At 44.8% G+C, this 24229-nt stretch overlaps 1 protein-coding gene across 2 annotated transcripts in view; it reads left to right on the top strand.

The window, feature by feature from the left end:
* Positions 1-6367: 6367 nt before the first annotated feature.
* The window catches only part of LOC103057081 (dimethylaniline monooxygenase [N-oxide-forming] 4), a 28182-nt gene continuing 10320 nt past the window's right edge, over positions 6368-24229 (top strand). Inside the window, exons 1-6 of one of the 2 annotated variants that reach the window (XM_088153672.1) lie at positions 6368-7074; positions 10176-10379; positions 20024-20212; positions 20807-20969; positions 22820-22962; positions 23862-24058. In XM_088153672.1, coding sequence (XP_088009798.1) covers positions 10248-10379; positions 20024-20212; positions 20807-20969; positions 22820-22962; positions 23862-24058 — 824 coding nt within the window. In that variant the 5' untranslated portion in view covers positions 6368-7074; positions 10176-10247. The remainder of the gene's footprint in view (positions 7075-10175; positions 10380-20023; positions 20213-20806; positions 20970-22819; positions 22963-23861; positions 24059-24229) is intronic. The other variant, XM_088153673.1, reaches the window with a different exon arrangement.

Genomic DNA, 24229 nt, shown 5'->3' on the forward strand with positions numbered 1-24229 from the left:
TTTTATTTTTTTATTTTTTTGGTGCCTTTGAATCAGTGTTGACTCCTGGCAACTGTCTGAACAAGTCCCTGCAGTTTTCTTGCCAAGATTTCAGAAGTGATTTGCCATTGCCTGCTTCCTAGGGCTGAGAGAGAATGACTGGCCCAAAGTCACCCAGCTGGCTTCATGCCTAAGGCAGGATTAGAACTCATGTCTCCCGGTGTCTAGTCTGATGCCTTAACCACTACACCAAGCTGGCTCTTCTGTAGATAGGAACAACTGAAATGTGACATTTTGTTGGCAATTCCATATTTTGCAGTTGTTCCAGGATTCCAGAATACAGCCGCCTCCTTCCAGTGAATCATCCCAGCAAAATATTTCTCAGAGTGAATGGACAGTTTTCTTGGAGCAGAACTGTATGTTTGGACAGACCAATCAAATCTATAATATCACCATCAGCTTCTGCAAGTTGTATTTGTCTTGGAAAATTTACTTATCCTATATTGACTACAAAACTGCAAAAAAAAAAAAAAAGTGTGTATGTCTGTATGGCTGGCTGGGGAATTCTGGAAGTTGAAGTCCACACATCTCAGAGTTGCCAAGGTTGAGAAACACTGTACTAGAGGCTTGCTTGCCCATTATATCTGTGGAAATGGTTTCATTTAAATTGTGCGTGGCTGCACAGGATTAATACTGAGTCATCATCTTCTGTTAGTAACTCTCATTTCCCAGTTTTTTCCATTGAGGCAAAGACACAATAACTCCATAGTGTCTTTTGAGTCATAATACTGGGAATCCTCCATCCAAAGCCATCCTATGATACCCTTCTTTTTCTTTCTAAGCAGGACATACTGAAGAACTATACTGTTGCCAGCACAGACACCACTGCTAACCTTAGCCCTGATCTTTTCTCTTTGGAGAAGAGGAATTGGCTGTTTTTAATGCACACCCCTGCAGAGTATGAGCCCCATGAGTGTCAAGATCATCAACTTCCCTGCACTACCTTGATCAACCTATTCATATAATTTTCACATCGGTCAGACAAGTGCCATACATGCAACATAGTGGTCACAAATCCCTCTCTTCTGCATTCTGAATTCTGCTATAAGTCCTCCTCTCTGCCCAAGGGCATCAGAGGCATTTTCATGGGGAAGAAAAGGATATCAACCTTATCATTAACCTCTTAAAAATGTGCCATTCCCATCTTCCTTAATAGAATAAACTTCTTCTCATTCTTCATAAGAAGAGAATTGTTATCTAGTAACTACAGAAATGCTGATGTTACATTGATCACCAGGAGGCATCAGATGACTAGTTTTATCCTTATTGAGGCTTCTCAGACACAAGTAGCCAGATGTTATTATATAGGGCTCAAATTTCCTAACAGGAATCGAACTCATAACCTTCCCACTTAAGATGACTATATACAATGCATTTAGGAGCTATCCAATTATTTCAGGAAGGGACATCTAGAAATATTATCAGAATGATATATACAGTTCCTTCCCTTAAGCTCTCAGAGCAGACAGGTTGTTGTTCAGTCGTTAAGTCGTGTCCGACTCTTCGTGACCCCATGAACCATATTGCGCCAGGCCTTCCTGTCCTTCACTGCCTCCCTGAGTTTGCTCAGTTTCATGCTCATTGGTTCAGTGATGCTATCTAACCATCTCATCCTCTGCCGTCCTCTTCTCCTTTTGCCTTCAATCTTTTCCAGCATCAGGGTCTTCTCCAAAGAGATCTCTCTTCGCATTAGGTGACCAAAGTATCTGAGCTTGAGCTTCATTATCAATCCTTCCAATGAGCAATCAGGGTTGATTTCCTTTAAGATTGACTGGTTTGACCTCCTAGCAGTCCAGGGGACTCTCAAGAGTCTTCTCCAGCACCACAGTTCAAAGGCATCAATTCTTCGGCGCTCAGCCTTCCTTATGGTCCAGCTCTCACAGCCATACATTACTACCGGAAAAACCATAGCTTTGACTATGCGGATCTTTGTCAGCAAGGTGACGTCTCTGCTTTTTAATATGCTATCTAGGTTTGCCATAGCTTTCCTCCCAAGGAGCAAGCGTCTTTTAATTTCATGGCTGCAGTCTCCGTCTGCAGTGATCTTGGAGCCCAAATAAATGAAGTCTGTTACTGCTTCCATTTCTACCCCTTCTATTTGCCAGGAATTGATGGGTCCAGATGCCATGATCTTAGTTTTTTTAATGTTGAGTTTCAAGCCAGCTTTCGCACTCTCCTCTTTCACCCTCATCAAGAGGCTCTTTAGTTCTTCTTCACTTTCTGCCATTAGGGTGGTATCGTCTGCATATCTGAGGTTATTGATGATTCTCCCTGCAATCTTAATTCCAGCTTCTGATTCTTCCAGCCTGGCATTTCTCATGATGTACTCTGCATATAGGTTAAATAAGCAGGGTGACAGTATACAGCCTTGTTGTACTCCTTTCCCTATTTTGAACCAATCAGTTGTTCCGTGACCGGTTCTAACTGTTGCTTCTTGGCCCGCATACAGATTTCTCAGGAGACAGGTAAGATGGTCTGGTACCCCCATCTCTTTAAGAATTTGCCACAGTTTGTTGTGATCCACACAATCAAAGGCTTTTGCATAGTCAATGAAGCAGAAGTAGATGTTTTTCTGGAATTTTCGTGCTTTCTCCATGATCCAGCGAATGTTGGCAATTTGATCTCTAGTTCCTCTGCCTCTTCGAAACCCAGCTTGTACATCCGGTAATTCTTGGTTCACGTACTGCTGAAGCCTAGCTTGTAGGATTTTGACCATAACCTTGCTAGCATGTGAAATGAGTGCAATTGTGCGATAGTTTGAGCATTCTTTGGCATTGCCCTTCTTTGGAATTGGAACGTAAACTGACCTTTTCCAATCCCGTGGCCACTGTTGCGTTTTCCAAACTTGCTGGCATATTGAGTGCAGCACTTTAACAGCATCATCTTTTAGTATTTTAAATAACTCAGCTGGAATACTGTCATCTCCACTAGCTTTGTTGTTAGCAATGCTTCCTAAGGCCCACTTGACTTCACTGTCTAGGATGTCTGGCTCAAGGTCAGTGACCACACCAGCGTGGACATCAGGGACATTAAGATCTTTCTTGTATAGTTCTTCTGTATATTCTTGCCACCTCTTCTTAATCTCTTCTGCTTCTGTTAGGTCCCTGCCTTTTTTGTCCTTTATCATGCCCATCTTTGCACTAAACGTTCCTTTGATATCTCCAATTTTCTTGAAGAGATGTCTAGTCTTCCCCATTCTATTGTTTTCCTCAATTTCTTTGCATTGTTCATTTAAGAAGGCTTTCTTATCTCTCCTTGCTATTCTCTGGAAATCTGCATTCAGTTGCTTATATCTTTCCCTTTCACCCTTGCTTTTCACATTCCTTCTTTCCACAGCTATTTGTAAAGCCTCATCAGACAGCCACTCTGCTTTCTTGCATTTCTTTTTCCTTGGGATGGTCTTACTTGCTGCCTCCTGTACAATGTTACGGACCTCCGTCCATAATTCTTCAGGCACTCTGTCTACCAAATCTAATCCTCTAAATCTATTCATCACCTTCACTGTGTACTCACAAGGAATATGATCTAAGTCATACCTGAGTGGTCTAGTGGTTTTCCCTACATTCTTCAATTTAAGCCTAAATTTTGCAGTAAGAAGCTCATGATCTGAGCCACAGTCAGCTCCTGGTCTTGTTTTTGCTGTCTGTATAGAGCTTCTCCATCTTTGGCTGCAAAGTATGTAATCAATCTGGTTTCGGTATTGACCATCTGGTGATGTCCATGTGTAGAGTTGTCTCTTGTGTTGTTGGAAAAGAGTGTTTGCTATGACTAGCTTGTTCTCTTGACAGAACTCTATTAGCTTTTGCCCTGCTTCATTTTGTACTCCAAGGCCAAACTTGCCTGTTATTCCGATTACTCCTTGACTTCCTACTTTAGCATTCCAATCCCCTATGATGAAAAGGACATCTTTTTTTGGTGCTAGTTCTAGAAGGTGTTGTAGGTCTTCATAGAACCGGTCAACTTCAGCTTCTTCGGCATTAGTGGTTGGGGCATAGGTGATGTTGAATGGTTTGCCTTGGATACGCACTGAGATCATTCTGTCATTTTTGAGGTTGTACCCCATTACTGCCTTTCCCACTCTTTTATTGACTATGAGTGCAACTCTATTTCTTCTAAGGGTTTCTTGGCCACAGTAGTAGATATAATGGTCACCTGAATTAAATTCACCCATTCCCGTCCATTTCAATTCGCTGATTCCCAATTTTGTCATCTCATGTTTGACCACATCCAGCTTGCCTTGGTTCATAGATCTTACATTCCAGGTACCTATACAATATTGTTCTTTACAGCATCGGACCTTCTTTTCGCTTCCAGATACATCCACAGCTGAACGTCCTTTTGGCTTTGGCCCAGCCGCTTCACTCTTTCTGGAGCTACTTGGAATTGCCCTCCGCTCTTCCCCAGTAGTATATTGGACACCTTCTGACCTGAGGTGCTCATCTTCCGGCGTCATATCTTTTAGCCTTTTAACATTGTCCATGGGGTTTTCTTGGCAAGGATACTGGAGTGGGTTGCCATTTCCTTCTCCAGTGGACCACATTTTGTCAGAACTCTCTGTCATGACCTGTCCGTCTTGGGTGGCCCTGCACGGTATAGCTCATGGCTTCACTGAGTTACGCAAGCCCCTTCACCACGACAAGGCAGTGATCCATGAAGGGGAGACAGATATAGACGTTATATTATGTCTAATGATGAGACCACATGTTTTCATTTTCCTGAAAATTGATGTTATGCTGGTTCTATGCAATCTTTACATGCATATTAGTTATGGGGCCTACAAACATTCCTGTAAATGGTACTTGCTGCGCAGAAGGTCAACCTCCTTTTTTTAAAGGAAAAGGATATAAATAATAATTTTAAAAAAATATTAGTTTAGGTGAGGTAGAGAGCCTGGTGGGTGCAAAATCAATCAGCAAATGGTTAACTACATGAAGGACATTTCTTGTTCTACCTCAGTACAGGGAAAAATGCAATGCAATTCAGCAAGAAAATATTACTGGTAAGCCTCAATACTTGTGGATGACCTTGGTGGGACCAGAACATGGGTACTGCAACTCTCCCGGACTTACTGGATCTCTCAGTAGCTTTTGATACCATCTATCAAACTAACCTCCTGGTCTGCAATGGAATGGGAGGTACTATTTCATAGTAGTGCTCCTTCTTGAGGGGGAGATTTTGGGGAGAGGAAGAGAGGTTGTATTGAGGTCTTGCATTGTGTTGTACCATAGAGGTCAACTCTGTCACCCCTCTTACTCAACATTAATATGAAGCCACTGGTATCATCATTATACAGATGATATCCAGTTGTACAGTATATCTTAAATTTGGACCAAGCAGAAGATGGCCCAGAGGTCCTATCTCAGTGCCTGGAGGCTATTCAGTTCTGGATGGGGAAGAAAGGCTCAGGTTTAATCCTAACAATATAGGTTTAATCCTACCGATTCTGTGGCTACAGAAACCTTCCAGTTCCAGGGAACTTTCTTTCTGAGTAGCATTGCCCTTCCTTGTGTGGAATGTTCATAATGTGGAATTCCTAATAGACTTAAGCTCCACCTTGAAGAGCAGGTGGCAGCTGTGGCCCAGAAAGCTTTTGCACAATTCCATTTTGTGTGCCAGTTACAACCATTCCTGGATTGGAAGGCCCTGTTTACAATCACTCATGCTGCTTGTTTGGATTATTGGAATTTGCTCTATATAGGGCCGTACTTGAAGACAACCAAGAAGCTCCAGCTGGTCCAGAACATAGCAGCTGAAGTAGTGATGGGAATAAAGTTCTCCTATGTGACATCTCTACTTCAAGAGCTGCACTGGTTACCAGTTTGCTTCTGGGTGCAATTCAAGGTGACAGGTGTCACCTTAAAGCTCCATTTAGCTTTGGAACTGGATATCTATGGACTGCATTCTCTCAGTGGCTTTTGCTCATACAAGGGATTGTCATCTTTGAGGACCACAGAATTGAACCTTTTCAGTCATAGTCCTCCTCCTCTTCAAACAGCATACCTCCTGAGATCAGATTAGCTCCCACCACATTACATTTTAGGAAAATAATTAAAACGTGGCTTTTCAAGAGACCCTTGAAAGTGGAGCTGCTATCAGGCACGAGCTTCTATTGGGGGTTTGTTTAATGGCTAATTATTCCGCAAGTGCTAAAGGTTTTGTATTTTGTTATGTCGTTTATTTTGATCTTTTAACCTCACTATAAGAGGAGAGAGTAAGCTGCTCAGAATCCCTTTGGACTGAAATAGCATATAAACCCCATTAAATTAATATTTAAAGAACAACTCCTTTGGGTTTAGCACACAGAGAAAGCTCTCATGACGCACGGAGAGGAGCATCCTAAAGAAGGATGGTGCTGAAGAAGTTAGCAGGGCTTGCCCCTGGATACAAAACCACTGGAAAGGCTGATGACAAGCACTCATCTCCCTCCCATGCACCTTCTCAACTCTTTCCAGGTGATGCAATATCCGGAGGGTTCAGCATCTGAAGGTTCCAAATAAGCCCATGGATTCTGCTCAGATAATATCAACCTACTGCAGACATTTGCAAGAAAAAAAAGCCTTTTGTGGGCAGGTCAAAATCAGATAGCTGGTTGATTCCCCGGTACGCACCAATGCCTGAATCATATCTTTGTTTGAAACTACAAGTCATATAAATTGTTTGGGACTATTGCAAGTCATATAATTTGGATAGTTCTCACGGGAAAAAAACTATGTATGTAAATTATGCCAGTAAATCACTTTTTTTAATTTAACTCTCAATCTTTACATAGGCATGCTGGAACATTAGTTGTACAGTAATGTAAACTTGAAGAGGGGAGAGATGAAGCAGGTACAGAGTACTTCCTGTTAAAAGGACAGCTTTTGGCTAATGAAAACACTGTAAAGTTTAATAAGCCACAAGCTTTTACCTGAACTATGGCAGATTGTGCAACGTTGCCCTCTGTAAAGCTATATGAGGAGAGTCTGCTGTTTACAGCAAATTTTGCAGAGCAAAGAGCAAAGGAGAAACATTCCTCTCAGTTATCTCACCTTTAAGGTATGTACAATCATTTTTCTTACCCTTAAAATGCTCTAAAGTTATTCTTCTATGAAGGCAGCTACTGGAGGGAACATTTTCGCTCTCATCTCTACCCCCTCTCCCCATTTCTTTTCCTCCCTTTCTTTCTATTCTTAATTCCTGCCAGAAAGCATGAGTCAAAGTCATTTGGATGGCATAAATACAAGCGAATTCTCTTTTCCTCCTTGGCTCCTCTTCCACACTCAAAACATTAGAAATGCCTGCATTCATGCTGTTGCAGGGAAAGAAATCTGGAGCTATTTTGTTTCTTAGCCACAGCTGTAACAACAAACTTCATCTCTTGTTCCTTTTTTGCCCAGCACTTATAAAATCTCATCTCCAAAACATTTTTGTCCAAAGGCAGATAAATTTGCACAGGCAGGTTCGGCAAACGGTTATTAATCAACCACTCCGTTACCTGAATACTGCACAGAAGCATCATGTAGAATGCATTTGAAGATATCCTTGTTGTGATCATGATGGTATGGGGGATTTTTGGAATAAAGAAACATTATGTATGCCCCAGAATTTACCTTAAGTAGTTGCTAAGAACAAAGTGGAAAAATAGGTTGCAGCTGCGGACCTTGTTAACATTCTTTCCCTTTGAAATTTATAAGACTTATCAGTTAGAGCGAGAAGTGAAAGTAGATAGTGAAACCTCCCCCGGGGCAGGAACCGGCTGGGTTCGCTTGCTGAACAAGCAAGAGAGGTAAGAGACCAACTAGCTCGTATTTCTCTTTGCAACAACAATGCCCGTCTTTTGGGGTGTGTTTTGCCTTTATTCCAACTGGATTTACCAGTGAAACTGCATTCATTTATGATGTAATGATTTTCTGATTGTAACTGTTTAAAACCCAATATCTTTAGAACGAACCCCCGCGCTTGTCTTGAAAGTTTGCAAGTGCCCTTAACTCTACAGAATAAAGCTATTAAAAAGAGATTTCCGCCTTGCGGGTCTGACTGGCTCGCGCAGGCCAGGTGCGAACCCAGCTTTTCTTTGGGACAACGATCACAAAACGCACTGATGGGCAAAAACTATTTGGCAGGCAAAAAAACCAAAAAAAAAAAAACCCGAGCTCAAGATTTTATAAAAGCAGGAAGTAATATCATAATAATACGATTTTGCTTGCAAAAATGTGTGCTTAGAAAGGCAACTTCAGAAATAAGTTATGGGACCACAGTATTTCAGCCGTAGGATAAATCCACGTGCAGACTTTGTACAGTCCATCCGCTGGTTTTGAGAGCCAAGAGGTACTTTCCCCGCCCACTAGATTTTAGCTGCAATACTGAACTTTAAACAGAAAAACTGAAAACAAACTCCATATTTTTGTGGATATTTTGGCAGCAGAGAGAAGGAGAGTTTGTTTATAAAAAGGAAGGCAGTCAGTCTTCTTTACTTTGCAAAAAAGTAAAGAATCATTTTTATGCAGTTTGTTGTAGAGGAAACAAAAAGGAGTCCAGATTGTTTGTGTGCAAGACAGAATATTTGTGTTAGTTTGTAGTTTATTTCATGGTCAGCATTTAATCTCTACAAATTAAATACAGAAAATTTAATCATTCTGTAGTTGTGTGGGGAAGAGGAAGACTGCTGTGAAATTAATTCTGATTTTCTTAGATGCACCCTTTTTTGGTTCTTTTTACTTTTATTTTGCACTATTCAAAATAAATTCACCATACTTCTAAATGCACAGAGATGCATATAAACTAGTGTATGTAAATGTATGGCATGTAGTTAGGGCTGCTTTTCTTGAATGTGCAGGCTGCAGTTTCATAAACTCCTCAAAAAGGTAGAGAAATGTACAGAGGAAGGTATGGATTTACAATTAAACTTATCAGCGCTTTGCTCTTGGAATTATTAGAATCAAAACTAAAGAAACCACTCTGTGTTTTTGAGCACATCAATTACCTCTCATGTTAATTCACACATCATGCTAAGTCATAACATAATATGTTTGCTGTGGCTCATTATGTCATATAGAACTGTCACACCTTCCTCTGACAAATCCTCCAATGAGAAGGAGAGGAACTACTGAAGTGGGTCCAGAAGAAATAGTCAAGGCACAGTTCCCTGTGCAATCTTCCTCCAAGTGAGGGAAATTAATCCAGAATCTACTAGGTGCTGCCTGGATTTCTCTCCAGAGAAGACCGATGCTTGCAGAAAATGTGCAGGAATAGGAGAAGACTGATGCTTGGAAGTGCAGGAAACCTCATACAGATCTTCCAGGAGTAGGTCTGCTGCAAAGCTGTACACAGATAACAGAGGAGATATGCCCCCTATCACAGCATTTAACCCTGTGCCTTCCTTTCAATCTATATTACGAGCAACGGTCTCCTCATGCTGAACTGCTTGTAATCATTCTTGGATGTGGTTTCGTGTGCTGGAGCCCAGTTCCTGTGACCCTTGGTCATCTTTTGGGTTTTTCTGTGGTAGCAACTCAGACCTGACAAACTGACTTCACAGCCATTGACCCTGCTTTTATTGGGGACTTTCTCCCTTTGCTATAGCTCCTACTCCTCCATAAATAAAGATTTAAAGCTCCCATGATAAGGCAGAATACCAGCCTTATTATGAAGTTCAGCAAGTTGTGCCAAAGCAGCAAAGTCTGGCTTATTCAACAATCCATGGTTTAAAAATAATGGGATAAGGTGACCTGGCAATGCAACCACTCTCATTAACTTGTCTTAAAATGCTACAGCACCATTCACTTTTTTTACTTTGGTTTGTTTCATGACCCGACCACCCCACCCCATAAGCATTAGAATCTGGAATCTCTGTGTATTCTCCATATTTATTTTTACCAATTTTTATGAGCATTTCTGACACCACATAGAAGAATGTTGTTCAGAAATGGTGAGTACTAGCAAAACTCTATTAGGGGGCAAGAGGGCATATATGAGAAAAAAGAGTGATTTGCACTCCAAAGTACAATATAAGCAGTGTTTGAAATTAACAGATATTACTGGCAAATATGTATTTTAAGGGACAGAGAAATACTTGCGGCTTATGCAACTTCTTGGTAACCTCAATGTGGTAATAAAAGTGTTGCTACAGAATTACAACCTCTGTACTTCATTTCCAGCAGCTAGTAGCATCTGAATTAATGCCAGTGTAAGGTGCCTCTTCAGAAAACTCTCTGCTCTGACACCAAGCTATGGGACGAAAAGTGGCAATTATTGGAGCAGGGGTGAGTGGGCTGGCCTCTATCAAATGCTGCCTGGAGGAAGGATTGGAGCCTACCTGCTTTGAGAAGAATGATGCCATTGGGGGACTTTGGCAATTCACAGTGAGTAGCATTAATTCAAATTTAAAACTCTGAAGACAAACATCAAACGGTAATAATTCTACAAGCATCAACAGAAAAGATTTTTTCTTGAATCCAAAGCTTCTGGGGTTTGGGGGTTTTTTTCTATTTGTTTTGGTGGGCTCTGTTTTGTCTGTTCCATCAAACAGAAAGATGGGGTCATTAAATCACTGCTTTGCCCCCCAGAGATCATGTTGCAATTATTAAAGTGTGTTTTTAAATAATCCCCATGAAATAATAGAGAGAGTCTTTAGACCAGTGTTTCTCAACCTTGGCAGCTTGAAGATGTGTGGACTTAATCCCCATGAAATAATAGGGAGAGTCTATGGACCAGTGTTTCTCAATTTTGGCAACTTGAAGATGTGTGGACCAACTTCCAGAATTCCCCAGCCAGCAATTCCTCTTGCTGGCTGGGGAATTCTGGAAGTTGGTCCACACATCTTCAGGTTGCCAAGACTGAGAAACACTGGTCTATAAACCAAAAATGAAGCAAGAGATAATCTCACTCCGAGCAACCATAAGCTGTTATTGCTGGGGGTGTCTGTGCCACTTTAACTCGACTGTGGAGGAACAGTATATGTGGGAAGCAACACCTGACTGCTGACACAGATTTCAGAAGGGGCCAAGGGTGGCACCAAGACAGGCAGAGCAAAGACAAGAAAGAGAAGTAAAAAATGAAGTTGCTGGAGGTAGGGAGCAAAGACATGGAGGAAGCATTATAAATAACTCTCTCAAAAAGCTGCCTGCTGCCAAGTTATGCCTGTGGATCAAGTCTTCCTATTGACAACCAAGATTTCTATGTGTCTTTCTTGGATGGGAAGTAAAATATATCAACTTTCCCCAAAAAGCAGATATCTGTCACTTCCATCCAGAAACCTCCAGCTCAGCTAGAGAGGAAAAGAATAGGTGGTCCAGCCTTTCAGGAGATTCTCATCCCTGCAGGCAGCTTTTCAAGGATTTCATTTATCCCAAACACCACAAGGTTGGAGACAGCAGCCAGAAGTTGGGGGGCTCCTAGAGCTGGGGCTCAAGTGAGAGCAGGCTGAGAACCATTTGTGACCTGTTTCCAAGGTTGGCAAGGAGACAAGAACCCTGAATTGCCTTCAGGCAGTCCGTAAAAAATTAGGAGGAGGCCCTTTCTTTAACTAGGCATTGTTGGTATTTTAAATTGGATTTTCTACTGCATCTGCCCATGAAAGAATCTTACCCACAGAAATGAGAGTAGATTTATCAGACAATGAGAAAACATACTCTTCATATTGATAATTCCCATGGACTTCAGCAACTTCATCAGAAGATCTGTTCATACATGGGTTGGACATATAGCAATAATGATGGTCAGGATAGACACATGTAAGTGCTTGTATGCACATTAACTTCTCACAACATAGCTGTTCTCTGTTAGATCAAGTGCCATGCACATATGGAGTTCTACATGTATGATATATACTCTCAGATAAATGTGCATAGTTAGGAGATATTAAAATTTCCTACTGTCACATGCTACTAACATAGCTTAGATATTTTAAAACTCCTTTGTAACCTTTTCTCTTTAGTGAGGCACAGAGAAAACAGGCTTTCTCTGCTTGTAGAAGAAGCTAGATATTCCCAGAACTAATTGGATGGAATCCAATGCCTGTCCCCAAACCATTTCATTCTGGGAATCACTAAAATGACATTCTCAAGACCCTTTCACAGATAGGCAGCATGTTGTCTGTGGGCATCAATGTGCTACAGATACCTCTTTTGTGCTCTCAAGGTCCCTGTCCCAGAAAACACTCTAGTGTTCTTTGGAATGTTATAATTGTCAGAAAACGACAGACACGGGTTCGGTTGTCCAGTAGACAGAAGTTTTTTTTTTATTGGGCACGTTTGCAAAGGTGGGTCCCTCCCGCAGCAATGGAGGAACCCCGAAACAAGGTCTGACAGGTTTTTATACCCCCTATCTGTCCTCCCCCTCCTACGAGGGCTTGGCTCACAATCTCACCTTTTTTACTGCCCCGGAGCGCCGCTAATTAACTGCAAAACCGCAGACATTCCACTTTCCGAATCCAATCAGTGCAATACACATTCCAATCCCCACTTGACCCGACAGCCGCCCCCTGCCGTTTCTCTTCACTCTGGTGCGAACGTGCCTCTTGCCTGCAGTCTTTCCTCCCTCCTGCCGTCCCTCTCCACTCTGGTGCGAGTGTGCCTTCTGCCCATCCTCCCTCCTGCGGCCCCCCCCAGGGCTGCCCCATGGTGCACAGCGCTCTCCCCTAGCAAACATGGTTCATTTGAGGCCCTCACTTCTCCCTGCCTTCTCACAATCCCCCCTTTTTCTTTTCACGCCTCTGTTGGGCCTCAAACCTGGCTAACAGGATTGCTCCCTCGTCCCGGACCCGGGGCTTCACACACTGGGACAGGTAATTCCCACAAGCAGGGAGGCATTGCATTAAGCAACATACTAGGACCAGTAAGGCAATGAAGCCAATAGCTAGCACAGAAAGTTGTTTTAACCAAGCAAAGTTAGGTAACCAACTAGTGAGCCACGACCAATTCCATCCCTCTGGATCCTCGGATATGCGAGAGGCTAAGGTCTTCAACTTGGCTAGTTTTGCTTCAATATAATTCTCATTGTTGGTTAGGTTAAAGCAACAAAGACCTTGAAAAGATTCACAGCCTTGTCCTGCCCTTAATAGGAGATAGTCTATAGCTATCCGATTTTGAATGACCACCCTCCTGATCTCAGTGACTTCTTCAGTGAGGGCTGCAATGAGAGAGGATGTAAGGTTGACACTTTTAGCCAGGAGGCAGGCCACCTTCCTTAGGTCCAGGTAAGCTCTTCCGCTTAGTGCAGGAACCCCTCCTAAGGAGAGGGCCAGAGCCATGGCTTCTGTTTCAGACAAGAGTGTCACATCACTCTCACAATCAGATGGCAGCTCCTTTTTCTTTTTTCTTTTGATGGGTGCGCTTGCATTGGAGGCAGGGCATATAGAGAGGTCAGGCGCCCTATGGCACAAGGGCCCCCTGAACTATAGGCTGGAACATAGGTGTAAGCTTCATGTCCACATAACAAAAAGAAACCTTTAGGTAGGTATAGAGGGGTTGAGGCGTAAGGGATATTATAGATCCCTCCACAAGTGAAAGCAGGACCTTTTGAGGGCAGTGGGTGGGTACGGTTCTGGGTATTGTTGAAATATACACATTGAGTTGCATTGGTTATCCCCAAGAGATTTAGAGCCATTTGCCTTTGATTAGTCCAGGGTCTTGGTGTGGGAGAAGACCCAAAATGATAGAACATCCCCCCCCCACGGGGGATCATCCCCAGTGATATCAATATTCGCTATCTGAGTAACATTCTTCAGTGCTTCCAAGCTGATGGGCATTCCAAAGAAACAGGTGGAGGTGACACCATTCACAGTCAAGAGTTGCCCCACACAAAAAGTTGTGCTGTTCAAAGCTGTCTGTGCCAATTCTACAAAAAAATTGTTGTTAGAGCTGTGCTGTAGAGCATCTAAGCAGTGACATAACAGAATAACCTGGATGAAAGCCTTTATGTTGGTCATCTCCTCCCCTGCCTTAGTTCAGTTCCTTTTAAGTTTTACTTTGAGTCCGTCTCCCGGTTGGGCAGTCCACGGTCGGGGGTCGGGAGCTCGCTTAACCCGATGGTAGTGGGTCCAACCCCCCTGTTGGGTCCGAACCGCTGATTCAGTTGTCAGGAGAACTTGGTATGGTCCCTCCCAAGACGGCTTCAGCTTCTCATCCTTCCACGTCTTTATCAGGACCCAATCCCCTGGCTTGTGGGGGTGTTGGTCTTCCAGCAAGGGGGGCCGTTGAGCGAGGAGTCCCTGTTTTCTTAAAGATAAGAGAGATTGTGACAGTACCAGGAGATACTTTCTCAGGAAGGCATCCTTTAGCTCGCGGATAGGCTCTCCCATTGGAGCCAGGAAAGGTCTTCCCATCATCAGCTCGAATGGGGAGACCCCCACATCCTTGCGAGGGGCTGTCCGCATTCGAAGCAGGGCAACCGGAAGTGTCTTTGTCCAAGGTAGCCCTGTTTCCAATCCCAGTTTGGTGACATGTTGCTTCAATACCCCGTTAGCTCTTTCCACTTTCCCACTGGATTCAGGATGCCAAGGGGTGTGGAGTTCCCATCGAACCCCCAGGCTTTGCATGACCTCCTGCAGCACCTTGTGGGTGAAGTGGGTCCCCCTGTCGGAATCCAGACTCTCTACTATCCCATACCGGGGGATGATCTGTTCCAGGAGAACTTTTGCTACTACCTGTGCAGTTGCCCTCCGGCTGGGCACCGCTTCCACCCAGCCAGTGAGGTGATCTTTGAGTACCAACAGGTACTTCAACCCAGCCACAGGAGGGAGTTCCGTAAAGTCCACCTGGACTCGCTGAAAGGGCCACACTGCCAAGGACCTTCCTCCCCTCTCCCTTTTCCTCATGGCTTTGCGATTGGTTTTCTGACAAATCAGGCATTTCCAGCACACAGCCTGCGCCTCTGTCCACATCCCCAGGCTCCAGTACCACGGCTTTACAGTGTCTATCAAAGCCTGCACCCCCCAGTGAGACCCTTCGTGCAGTTTCTCCAACATCCCCCTCATGTCAGCACGGCTCACTACTGGGGTCCCCTCAATTGTAACCCAACGACCTGCTTCCTCCCTGCAACCTTCCCTTTCCAGCAGCACCTCGTCCAACTTCCCCGGCGTCCAAGCCAGAGGTTCTTCTATCTGGGGGATTGCAATCATGATGGCAATGGGGACACCCTCCGCTGCCTCCTTTGCTACTCGATCAGCAAGTCGGTTCCCTCTTGCCTCCATCGAGTCCCCCTTCTGATGTCCCATTACATGCACCACTGCAATCCTGTCGGGTTCTTGAAGAGCTTCCATCATCCCCTCTATCAGTTGCCGAGCTTTCACCTCCTTCCCAGCAGTTGTGAGTAAACCCCGTTCCAGCCAAATTTTCCCGAAAGTGTGCACTACTCCCCAGGCGTATCGCGAGTCTGTGTAGACGGTGAGGGACACTCCCTTTCCCAACTCTAGTGCCCGTTTCAAAGCGTGCACTTCACACAGCTGAGCCGACCAGTCCGCTGGTAGTGCCCCCTTCTCTATTGTCTCTCCCTCCGCCGTCACTATCGCATATCCTGACTTCCTTTGTCCCTGCTCTACTCGGCTAGACCCATCCACAAACCAGACCTCACCCTCCTCCAGCGGGACCTCCTGCAGGTCCTCCCGGGTCTTTGTCTGCAGCTGCAACAGGGTGGAGCACTTGTGCTCCGCCGGCTCCCATTCTTTCCGCTCCCCCGCAAGAAACTCCGCTGGGTTCGAATTCCTGTCTGTTCCTACCACCACATCAGGACTTATCCGGAGAACTGTCTCATATTTCAACATCCTCCCTTCTGTCATCCAAGCAGCCGCCTGCTGACTAAGCACACTTAAGATCTGATGGGGTGAATGGACAATCACGGGGCTCCCAAAAGTGAGTTTTTTCCCTTCTGTCACTAGCACAGCAGCGGCAGCCACTGCCTGCACACAAGTCGGCCATCCCCTCACCACTGGTTCTAGGGCTTTGCTCAGGAAGGCCACTGGTTGATATTTCCCAGCCCGTCTCTGAGCCAGCACTCCAATGGCAGTTCCCCCATGGGCTGTAACGTATAGGTGAAAGGGGAGGGCCAAGTTCGGTAGAGCCAGAGCCGGGGCCATCACCAGGCTCCTTCGTAATTCTCCCCACTTCTCTGTGTCCCTGTCTGTCCATTCTACCCTGTCAGATGATCCTTTCAACTTCTCATACAGAAACTGAGCCTTGCTCATGTACTCATCTATCCATAGCCGGCAATATCCTACTAGACCCAGAAACCGCCGCACCTCTGTTTTAGTATGAGGGGGCTTCAACTGCATTATCCCCTGTATCCGAGAAGGATCAATCAACTTCTCGCCCTTCCGGGGTACATGTCCTAAATACTTGACCTCCCTTTCCACAAATTGGACCTTCCCTTTTGACACCTTCAATCCTTCCTCAGCCAACCAGTTCAATAAAGCCACTGAGTCTTCTCTCACCTTTACTTCCTTCTCTCCAGACACCAACAAATCATCCACATACTGCAGCACCCGAGAACCCCCAGGGGCCCGGAACCCCTGGAGTTTCTCTTCCAATGCCTGTCCAAACAAGAGGGGGCTCTCGGTGTACCCCTGGGGCAGCACCGTCCATCTCAGTTGTTGCTTCCTCCCAGTCTCTGGATCTTCCCACTCAAAAGCGAACAGATCCCTACTTTCCTCTGCCAGAGGGCATGACCAAAAAGCATCCTTCAAGTCTATCACCGTGAACCACCGATCCCCGGGAGGGATCTTCCCCATCAAAGTGTAGGGGTCAGGCACTACCGGGGTCCGGGCCAAGACCAAATCGTTGACCCTCCTCAAATCCTGCACCAGCCTGTAACTATTGTCCTTCTTCTTCACAGCTAAGATAGGGGAGTTGAAGGGGGACATAGCCGGTTCCAACAGTCCTTGCCGCCTCAGCCCATCTATGATGGGCTTCAGCCCACGCCTCCCATCCCGGGACAGCGGGTATTGGGCTTGCCGCAAACCCGTCACCCCCGGTTTCAAGGGGATGCTAATTGGGGCGATGCGAAACTGACCCGCCCCCCCTTCTCCTGCCCATACCTCAGGGTTCACAACCTCCACGTCCGCCTCCCGCAACAAACACATCCTTTCTGCCTGTTCCACATTCCACAACTCCACTCCTAGACTACCCATTAGATCCCTTCCCAGCAAGTTCACTCCTGCCTGTGGGATCAGTAACACATCTGCAGTTACCTCCTTCCCATTCCACTCCAGTCTCACTCCCTCCAGTACGTCTGCCTTGACCGGAGAGCCTCCCACCCCCATCACCGATACCGACGCGCCCCGGGATTTCACAATCCCTGGGATCGGTTGGCACAACGATGTTCGAGAGGCTCCGGTATCCACGAGGAACTGCCGTTCCTCGCTGGTGGGACCCACCATGATGTTTACCAAGGGTTCCCCGTGGGTCCCGGTTGGGGAACCATGACCCCCCTAGTCGTACAGGGGGAAACTCCTCTCACCCGTGGGGCGATCCACCTGGCAGTCCCGAGCAAAGTGTCCTACCCGCCCGCAGCGGAAACAACCTTGCCTATCCCCAGTCCACCTCTCCCTTCTGGGGTCGACGCCACCTCTCCGGGGCCAAGGTCCCCGGACCAGATGGGGAGAAGGTCGCGCCTCCCTCAGTCCCTCCCCCTTCGTCTCATTCTTGGCCGCCGCCTGAACGGCTGCCATCATCATTTGAGTTTTCTGCCTGGTCTTCGCCTCCTCCCTCCCCACATAGGTCTGTTGAGCAATCCTTAGGAGTTCCCCTATCCCCTGTTCAGTCCAACCCTCCTGTTTTTGTATCTTCTTCTGAATGTCTGGCCATGCTTTGGTGACGAATTGCATTTTTAACAAGGTCTCAAAGGCTGGGGTGTCCGGAGTCACACCCGAGAATTTGGTCAGGCCAACCCGGATCCTCTCACAAAAATCTCCGGGCGATTCATCCTTCCCCTGGGTTACCTCAAAAGCCTTGGTCAAATTCTTCCCCTGGGGCACTGCTGTTCGGATGCCCTCCAAAATCATCTCTTTCATGTCTCTCATGTTCTGCCGGTGTGCGGCATTATTGGGATCCCAATTTGGGTCTGCCAGAGGGAATTTAGTATCTGCGGCCGGGGCATTTGGGACATTTGCATTCCTTCGCTCCCAAGCCCCGAGCGCAGCTCGCCGAATCTGGCCCCTCTCTTCTGGCGTATAGAGGTGGGCTAAAATGTAATTCAGTTCCCCCCAGGAGTATTCCACCGGGCTGAGAAAAAGTTCCAATTGTTCGGCGGCGGTATGGGCGTTCTCTTGCATACGAGGGAGGGTCTTTTTTAATTCCCTCAACTCACTGGGTTTGATGGGAACTGTTACGTAACTGGTGACGGTCACCCCCTGTGCATTCGTTCCGTTCGGGACCTCCCGGGCGGGGAAGGCACTGGCCGACCTTAGAATAAAGGGCAAGTTCTGAATGTCTTGGTTCAGCTGGTCCAGCTCTTTCCGCAGCCCGGGATAGGGTGGGGGCGCCGGAGGGGGAGCGGTAGGAAGAGGAGGAGGAGGAGGTGGCGGCCCCCATTGGGGTCCAGTCAGCCAGAGGTCCTCCTCATCCTCCTGTTCTTTTTGGACAAAAATTTTGGCTAACTTGGGTCGAGGCCCCTCCCAATGAACATGGAACCAGACTTCCACATAGGGTTCCTGTGTTAACATTTTATGTTCCACAATGTAGTTTTTTAGTTGGGTCACCTAGTAATTACTGGGGATTCCAAGAGTATCCCAATGGTAGGGGAATTCGGGGTCCACTAGTGGATATTTTGGCCATTCTTTAGTGCACAAAGTTATCGTGGTCGGTTTTTCCAGACCACTGGTGAATGGACACAACCAGGGTGTCTCCCACTGTTGCAACAATTGTCCTAATGGAGAATCCGTGGGGATTCCCCCTACTGCGTTTTTCCCATTGGCCCCTGGCCTTACACTCTTACTCTGCGCCTTACCCATCCTTCCTGACTACGTTTCCCACCTTACAGAAGGTCCCGGAATCTTCTGTCCCCTTGCGGCGTCCAACGCCTCGTAACCACGCTAATCTCCCCGAGATTATGGGTAGGCTGTACTCACCAGACCTCCCGGAGGTCCCCTCGTTGGCCGACTTCCTCTTTACTTCTGTCTGACTGGCGATTGGAGTCCCGTCCCGGACCCAACTCCGGGGAAAACGGGAGACACCTCAATGGGGTGTTACGGCCGATTACTCACCGGTTCCCCACAGTCCGGTCCACGTCGAGGACTCCTGGCTGGCTCACCAATTTTGTCAGAAAACGACAGACACGGGTTCGGTTGTCCAGTAGACCGAAGTTTTTTTTTTATTGGGCACGTTTGCAAAGGTGGGTCCCTCCCGCAGCAATGGAGGAACCCCGAAACAAGGTCTGACAGGTTTTTATACCCCCTATCTGTCCTCCCCCTCCTACGAGGGCTTGGCTCACAATCTCACCTTTTTTACTGCCCCGGAGCGCCGCTAATTAACCGCAAAACCGCAGACATTCCACTTTCCGAATCCAATCAGCGCAATACACATTCCAATCCCCACTTGACCCGACAGCCGCCCCCTGCCGTTTCTCTTCACTCTGGTGCGAACGTGCCTCTTGCCTGCAGTCTTTCCTCCCTCCTGCCGTCCCTCTCCACTCTGGTGTGAGTGTGCCTTCTAATCCTCCCTCCTGCCGCCCCCCCCAGGGCTGCCCCATGGTGCACAGCGCTCTCCCCTAGCAAACATGGTTCGTTTGAGGCCCTCACTTCTCCCTGCCTTCTCACATAATGAAAACAAATGAATACACAAACACAGATCTAATTAAAACATGATTGCAAAATAATATGAAAATTCAAGGTTGCAAACCACATATAAACATAGCTACATACCAATGATCAGCAAAGTTAGATAAAACCAGATTTATCCCATGGCTAAAACCAGATTACATGTAAATAGTAGGTTGCAATGCAAAATACTTTCAAAAGTGATTTTAAAGGCTTATGAACATTTTACTATACTTCATATGTACTACCATTGTACAGGAAATTCCTGAAAAGGAAAGGACCAGTGTTCACAGATCATTGGTGACCAATACAGCCAAGGAAATGACCTGCTTCAGTGACTTCCCATTTCCAGAAAGTTGTCCTAACTATATGCACCACTCCATGATGCTGGAGTACCTCAAGGATTACGCTAAACATTTCCACCTTCTGGACTGCATTCAGTTTAAGGTGAGCGGGAAATTAACAGTCAGATATTTCTGCAACAGTCAGAATAGGAAAGGGCTGTAGCTGTTAAGTGACATTTCAACCACTGTGATATGTTAAAAATATTAGAACTCCATTACATTAGACCAAAGAGACCATCTGCTCTAACATCCTGCTATTGGCATTAGCCAGGCAACTGCCTCTGGGAAACTCATAAGCAGGGCATGAAAAAAATATACCATCCTTGCAGTCTGCCCTCTAACCCCTATACAATACATAGAAATATAGTGTTTTTGATCATGTGTGCAACAACCTTTGAGTGGGTTATGCCAGAACGTAAAAATCTGGAGTTTAAAACGTCAATTGGCTTTAGATAGGAAAAGGGACACACAATCTCTGCTAGATATGGATAGCAAAGAGAGATTACTGAACCAAGAATTTCTTCTGAGTGCTCCAGTACTCAGTTAGCTTGTTAGCTTCATGATTTTGAGAATTTGTATCCTCTTATCTACTAGGCCTCAAATATCTCAGTAGAACATAAAATAACAGCAATACTGGGAATGTCATCACTCTATAATGATGTGGAGTTACTCTGTTTTGTTTTGGGGGTTGTACAAGACTGTGGTATACAGCATCAGAAAACATCCAGATTTCACAAGTACCGGACAATGGGTGGTTCATACTGAGGCTAATGGGCAACGGGCATCAGCCGTCTTCGATGCAGTTATGATTTGCAGTGGCCATTATGCAGAAGTTAATGAACCCCTACATTCTTTTCCTGGTAAGTTTGAACAAATTTGCTAAATACACATAAGCTAATGCAGTTGTGGTTCCACCCCTCGAAAAACCTGATCTTGCTGTTTTGTAATGCCAGGTTGATTCAGAATAAAACAGATAATCCGCTATTTGATCATGCATGAGAAAGCTAAGGGTATTCTTTTTGGGGGACAAAAATGACCATAAGCCTAATACACATGCTGGTGACCTCTAGGCTTGACAAAGGTAACATGTTGTATGTGGGGCTGCCTTTGTGTTTAGTCTAGAAACTTCAGTTGATACAAAATTCAAGAGCCAAGCTGGTTTGGGGGAAAATGCAAAGAGACCATATCACATGGGTGCTCAAAGTATTGCACTGGCTGCTTGTTCATTTCAAGGCAAAATGCAAAGTGTTGGGTGTAAGTACTACACAGCCTAGGCCTAGGTTGCTTGAGAGAATGTTTTTTTCTCTAGGAACTTCCACAGTTGCTGAGAGTAATGATGAGGTTTACTTATGGGGAGGGGGGTGTCATCTGGCATTGACTCAGGGTCAAATCTTCTTGGTTGCCACTTCAATTCTTTGGAATGTCCTTTCTGCAGAGTTCAGGGTCCTAATGTTTCCATGAACTTTTTTAAAAACCCTCTTGTTTTTTTAAAAAAACATCTTGGCTTCTTACTGTTGCTTAATTGTTAATTATTCATTTTACTTAACTTGTTTCTTTGGCTTTTAATTGTTATTTTAATTGTTTTGATGTTAAAGTTTTTTTATTGTAAACTGCCATGAGACTTCAGTGACCAGCTATACACCAACTTAAAATAATAATAGTCTTCCCATTGTCCTCCATAGGGGATTAACAGAAGAAACATGCCAAAACAACTCTTAAGGTATTCAATCACTGGCATTCATTTTACAGTATTTATCTTGGAGCTGTCTTGGACCACACTAAAGTCACCTTTCATGTATAATTTTAACAATAAATAGCCAGCACTCCTGGCGGTGGGGAAGATGTAAAGTTACGGGGTCTGGGTTGCGGCACTGAGCAAAAAGGACTTTATTACATGTTCTTGCCATATAAGAATTGCTGCCTTCCCCATGTGCCGACTTATTTTCAATGGGAAGAATGACACTGATTCCAAAAGGAGATTTCTCTCCCATGAAGAATAGCAGACCCAGAGGGCAGAGAAGCAATTATAATGGGGATCACAGCGGGGATAAAGACCTAAAGCCACCTTATCTCATCTATTGTCTGAGTCCAGCCCATTTCCACCCATGGTAGCTATTTATGCTTTCAGAATTATACAATTCCTGTCATATCCTTTTTGGACTTCATTTTTTCCATAGATGAGAAATGGATCATTACAATCAGGCAGTAGAATTTAAATGGCATTACAGGCAATAAAACAAGAAATCTGTCTCACAGGATGCCTTTTTACATGGAAAGAAAACAGAGGGACATCAGTCCCCATTTACAGTAGAGTAGATCTGATAATGTAGATCTGATAAAACTCTTAAGTAGAATATCAAGGAGGTGGATACAAGAAAGGACATTTTAAGTTGTTGCAGAGAGGTGCTACATTTGCACTCACACATGTTCTGAAGCCTCTTTTGGGGATTAAATCCAGTGTGCTGGACAGCCATCTTACCTACTGTACAATGTAATTCCCTTTCAATTAAAAAATGGGGCCATGTAGAGGCCTCTTGCTATGGTATTTCCCTTAACTCTTTTGGCAGATAGCCTCTGGTATATATGAACAAACACTGTTTAGTTTAATAAAGAAACCTTTGGCGCTGTATTGAGTAGCTGGTAATGATGAAAAGGAATGTTTTATTGTCAGGGGAGAAATATTGTCTTCTTTCTCTCTGTCATTTTACAGGACTGGAAAACTTTAAAGGTCATTACATGCATAGCTGGGAATACAGAGAGCCCAAAGGCTTGGAGGGCAAAATGGTTCTGGTAGTTGGTATTGGGAACACTGGAGGGGATATTGCTGTGGAAGTGAGCCACACAGCTGCCAAGGTATCATTTGCCCATCCAATGATTGCTTTGCTCATTTGTCTCTTCAGTAGGAAATAAGAAATCATCTTGGCATCTTCATCATCATACAAGATGCAGTTCACAAGAACAGAGTCAGAAGCAGTGAAACATGGTTCTGCCATATCTCTAGGGCAAAGACGCGGCCTATCTGGTGCTCTTTCACTCTTCCTTTCTCTTTCACTCTTCCTTTCATGAGGATTCATATGCCAAGTGCGTGACAGATAAACATTACAACTTTTATTACTACAGTATTTTCATCTCTCTGTCACTGATCATGACTGGCATAGCTATTTCAACAAAGTTGGCCTAAGCACCTTACATCTTCTGAAAGCTGTCATTTTATGTTTTTATGGTGCTACTCCAGCTGTCTTTTTTCCCTTCTAAGTATATGTCTAAAGGCTTTGTTCAGCAAACTATTTCGGGGCTGCAAAATCCAAACAAAGGACCTAGTGGTTGAAAGATTACACCCCTCACCTGAATGTTCCAATTCTAACCCATCATAATGATGCAATCAAAGAGTTCCCTGACTATTTCAGAATGATTTCCCCCTCCCCCCACGCTTTCTACCTCTTTCTTTCTTGAAAATATTGCCAAACGTTTTTAGCTTGCTAAATTTTGTAGCCTCATATAAGTTATGTATTAGTGGGTCATATTATTCTCAAATCTCTTAGTTTTAAACCTGATATAATATTGCTCTTCTATATCATGTACTTCCATAGTATATTGTTTTAATGTTTTAGTTTTTGAATGTATTGGTAATGCTGTCTATCTTCCAAAGGATTTAACCTCCTTTCAACCTTTTACTGCTAGACTAGATCAGTTCCCACTCATCAGCAGTTGAGGGTCCCTAAGAATGATCTTTTCAGTTTTTCGTCCCTTAGGTCTTTCTCAGCACCAGAAATGGAGCATGGGTGATGAGTCGCATTTCAAATGGCTGGCCTCATGATATGGTCTTCCAAACTCGATTTTTTAACTCCCTTCAAAGACTTCTTCCTGCAAGCATTACAAACAAGTTTTTCGCAAACAAATTCAACAAATGGTTTAACCATAAGAATTATGGATTGATCCCTATTAACAGGTAATCTCTTTTACTATGAATTAAATTGTATTTGCCAAAATGCTGAGTTTACAAAAGATGAGGTCTGCAGATAAGTAACAACTAACTTGGCTACTTGCAGGACAAGGATCTGTTGACAAACTTTCTTTTCCCAGTGCATTTTTTAACAAACTGCTCTTCTTCAAGGGAAAT

Source organism: Python bivittatus, unplaced genomic scaffold (assembly GCF_059951505.1).
Source record: "Python bivittatus isolate LINGU-HERP-01145 unplaced genomic scaffold, Pbiv_v1 ctg000700_np1212, whole genome shotgun sequence".
In the NCBI taxonomy this organism is placed as follows: Eukaryota; Metazoa; Chordata; class Lepidosauria; order Squamata; family Pythonidae; genus Python; species Python bivittatus.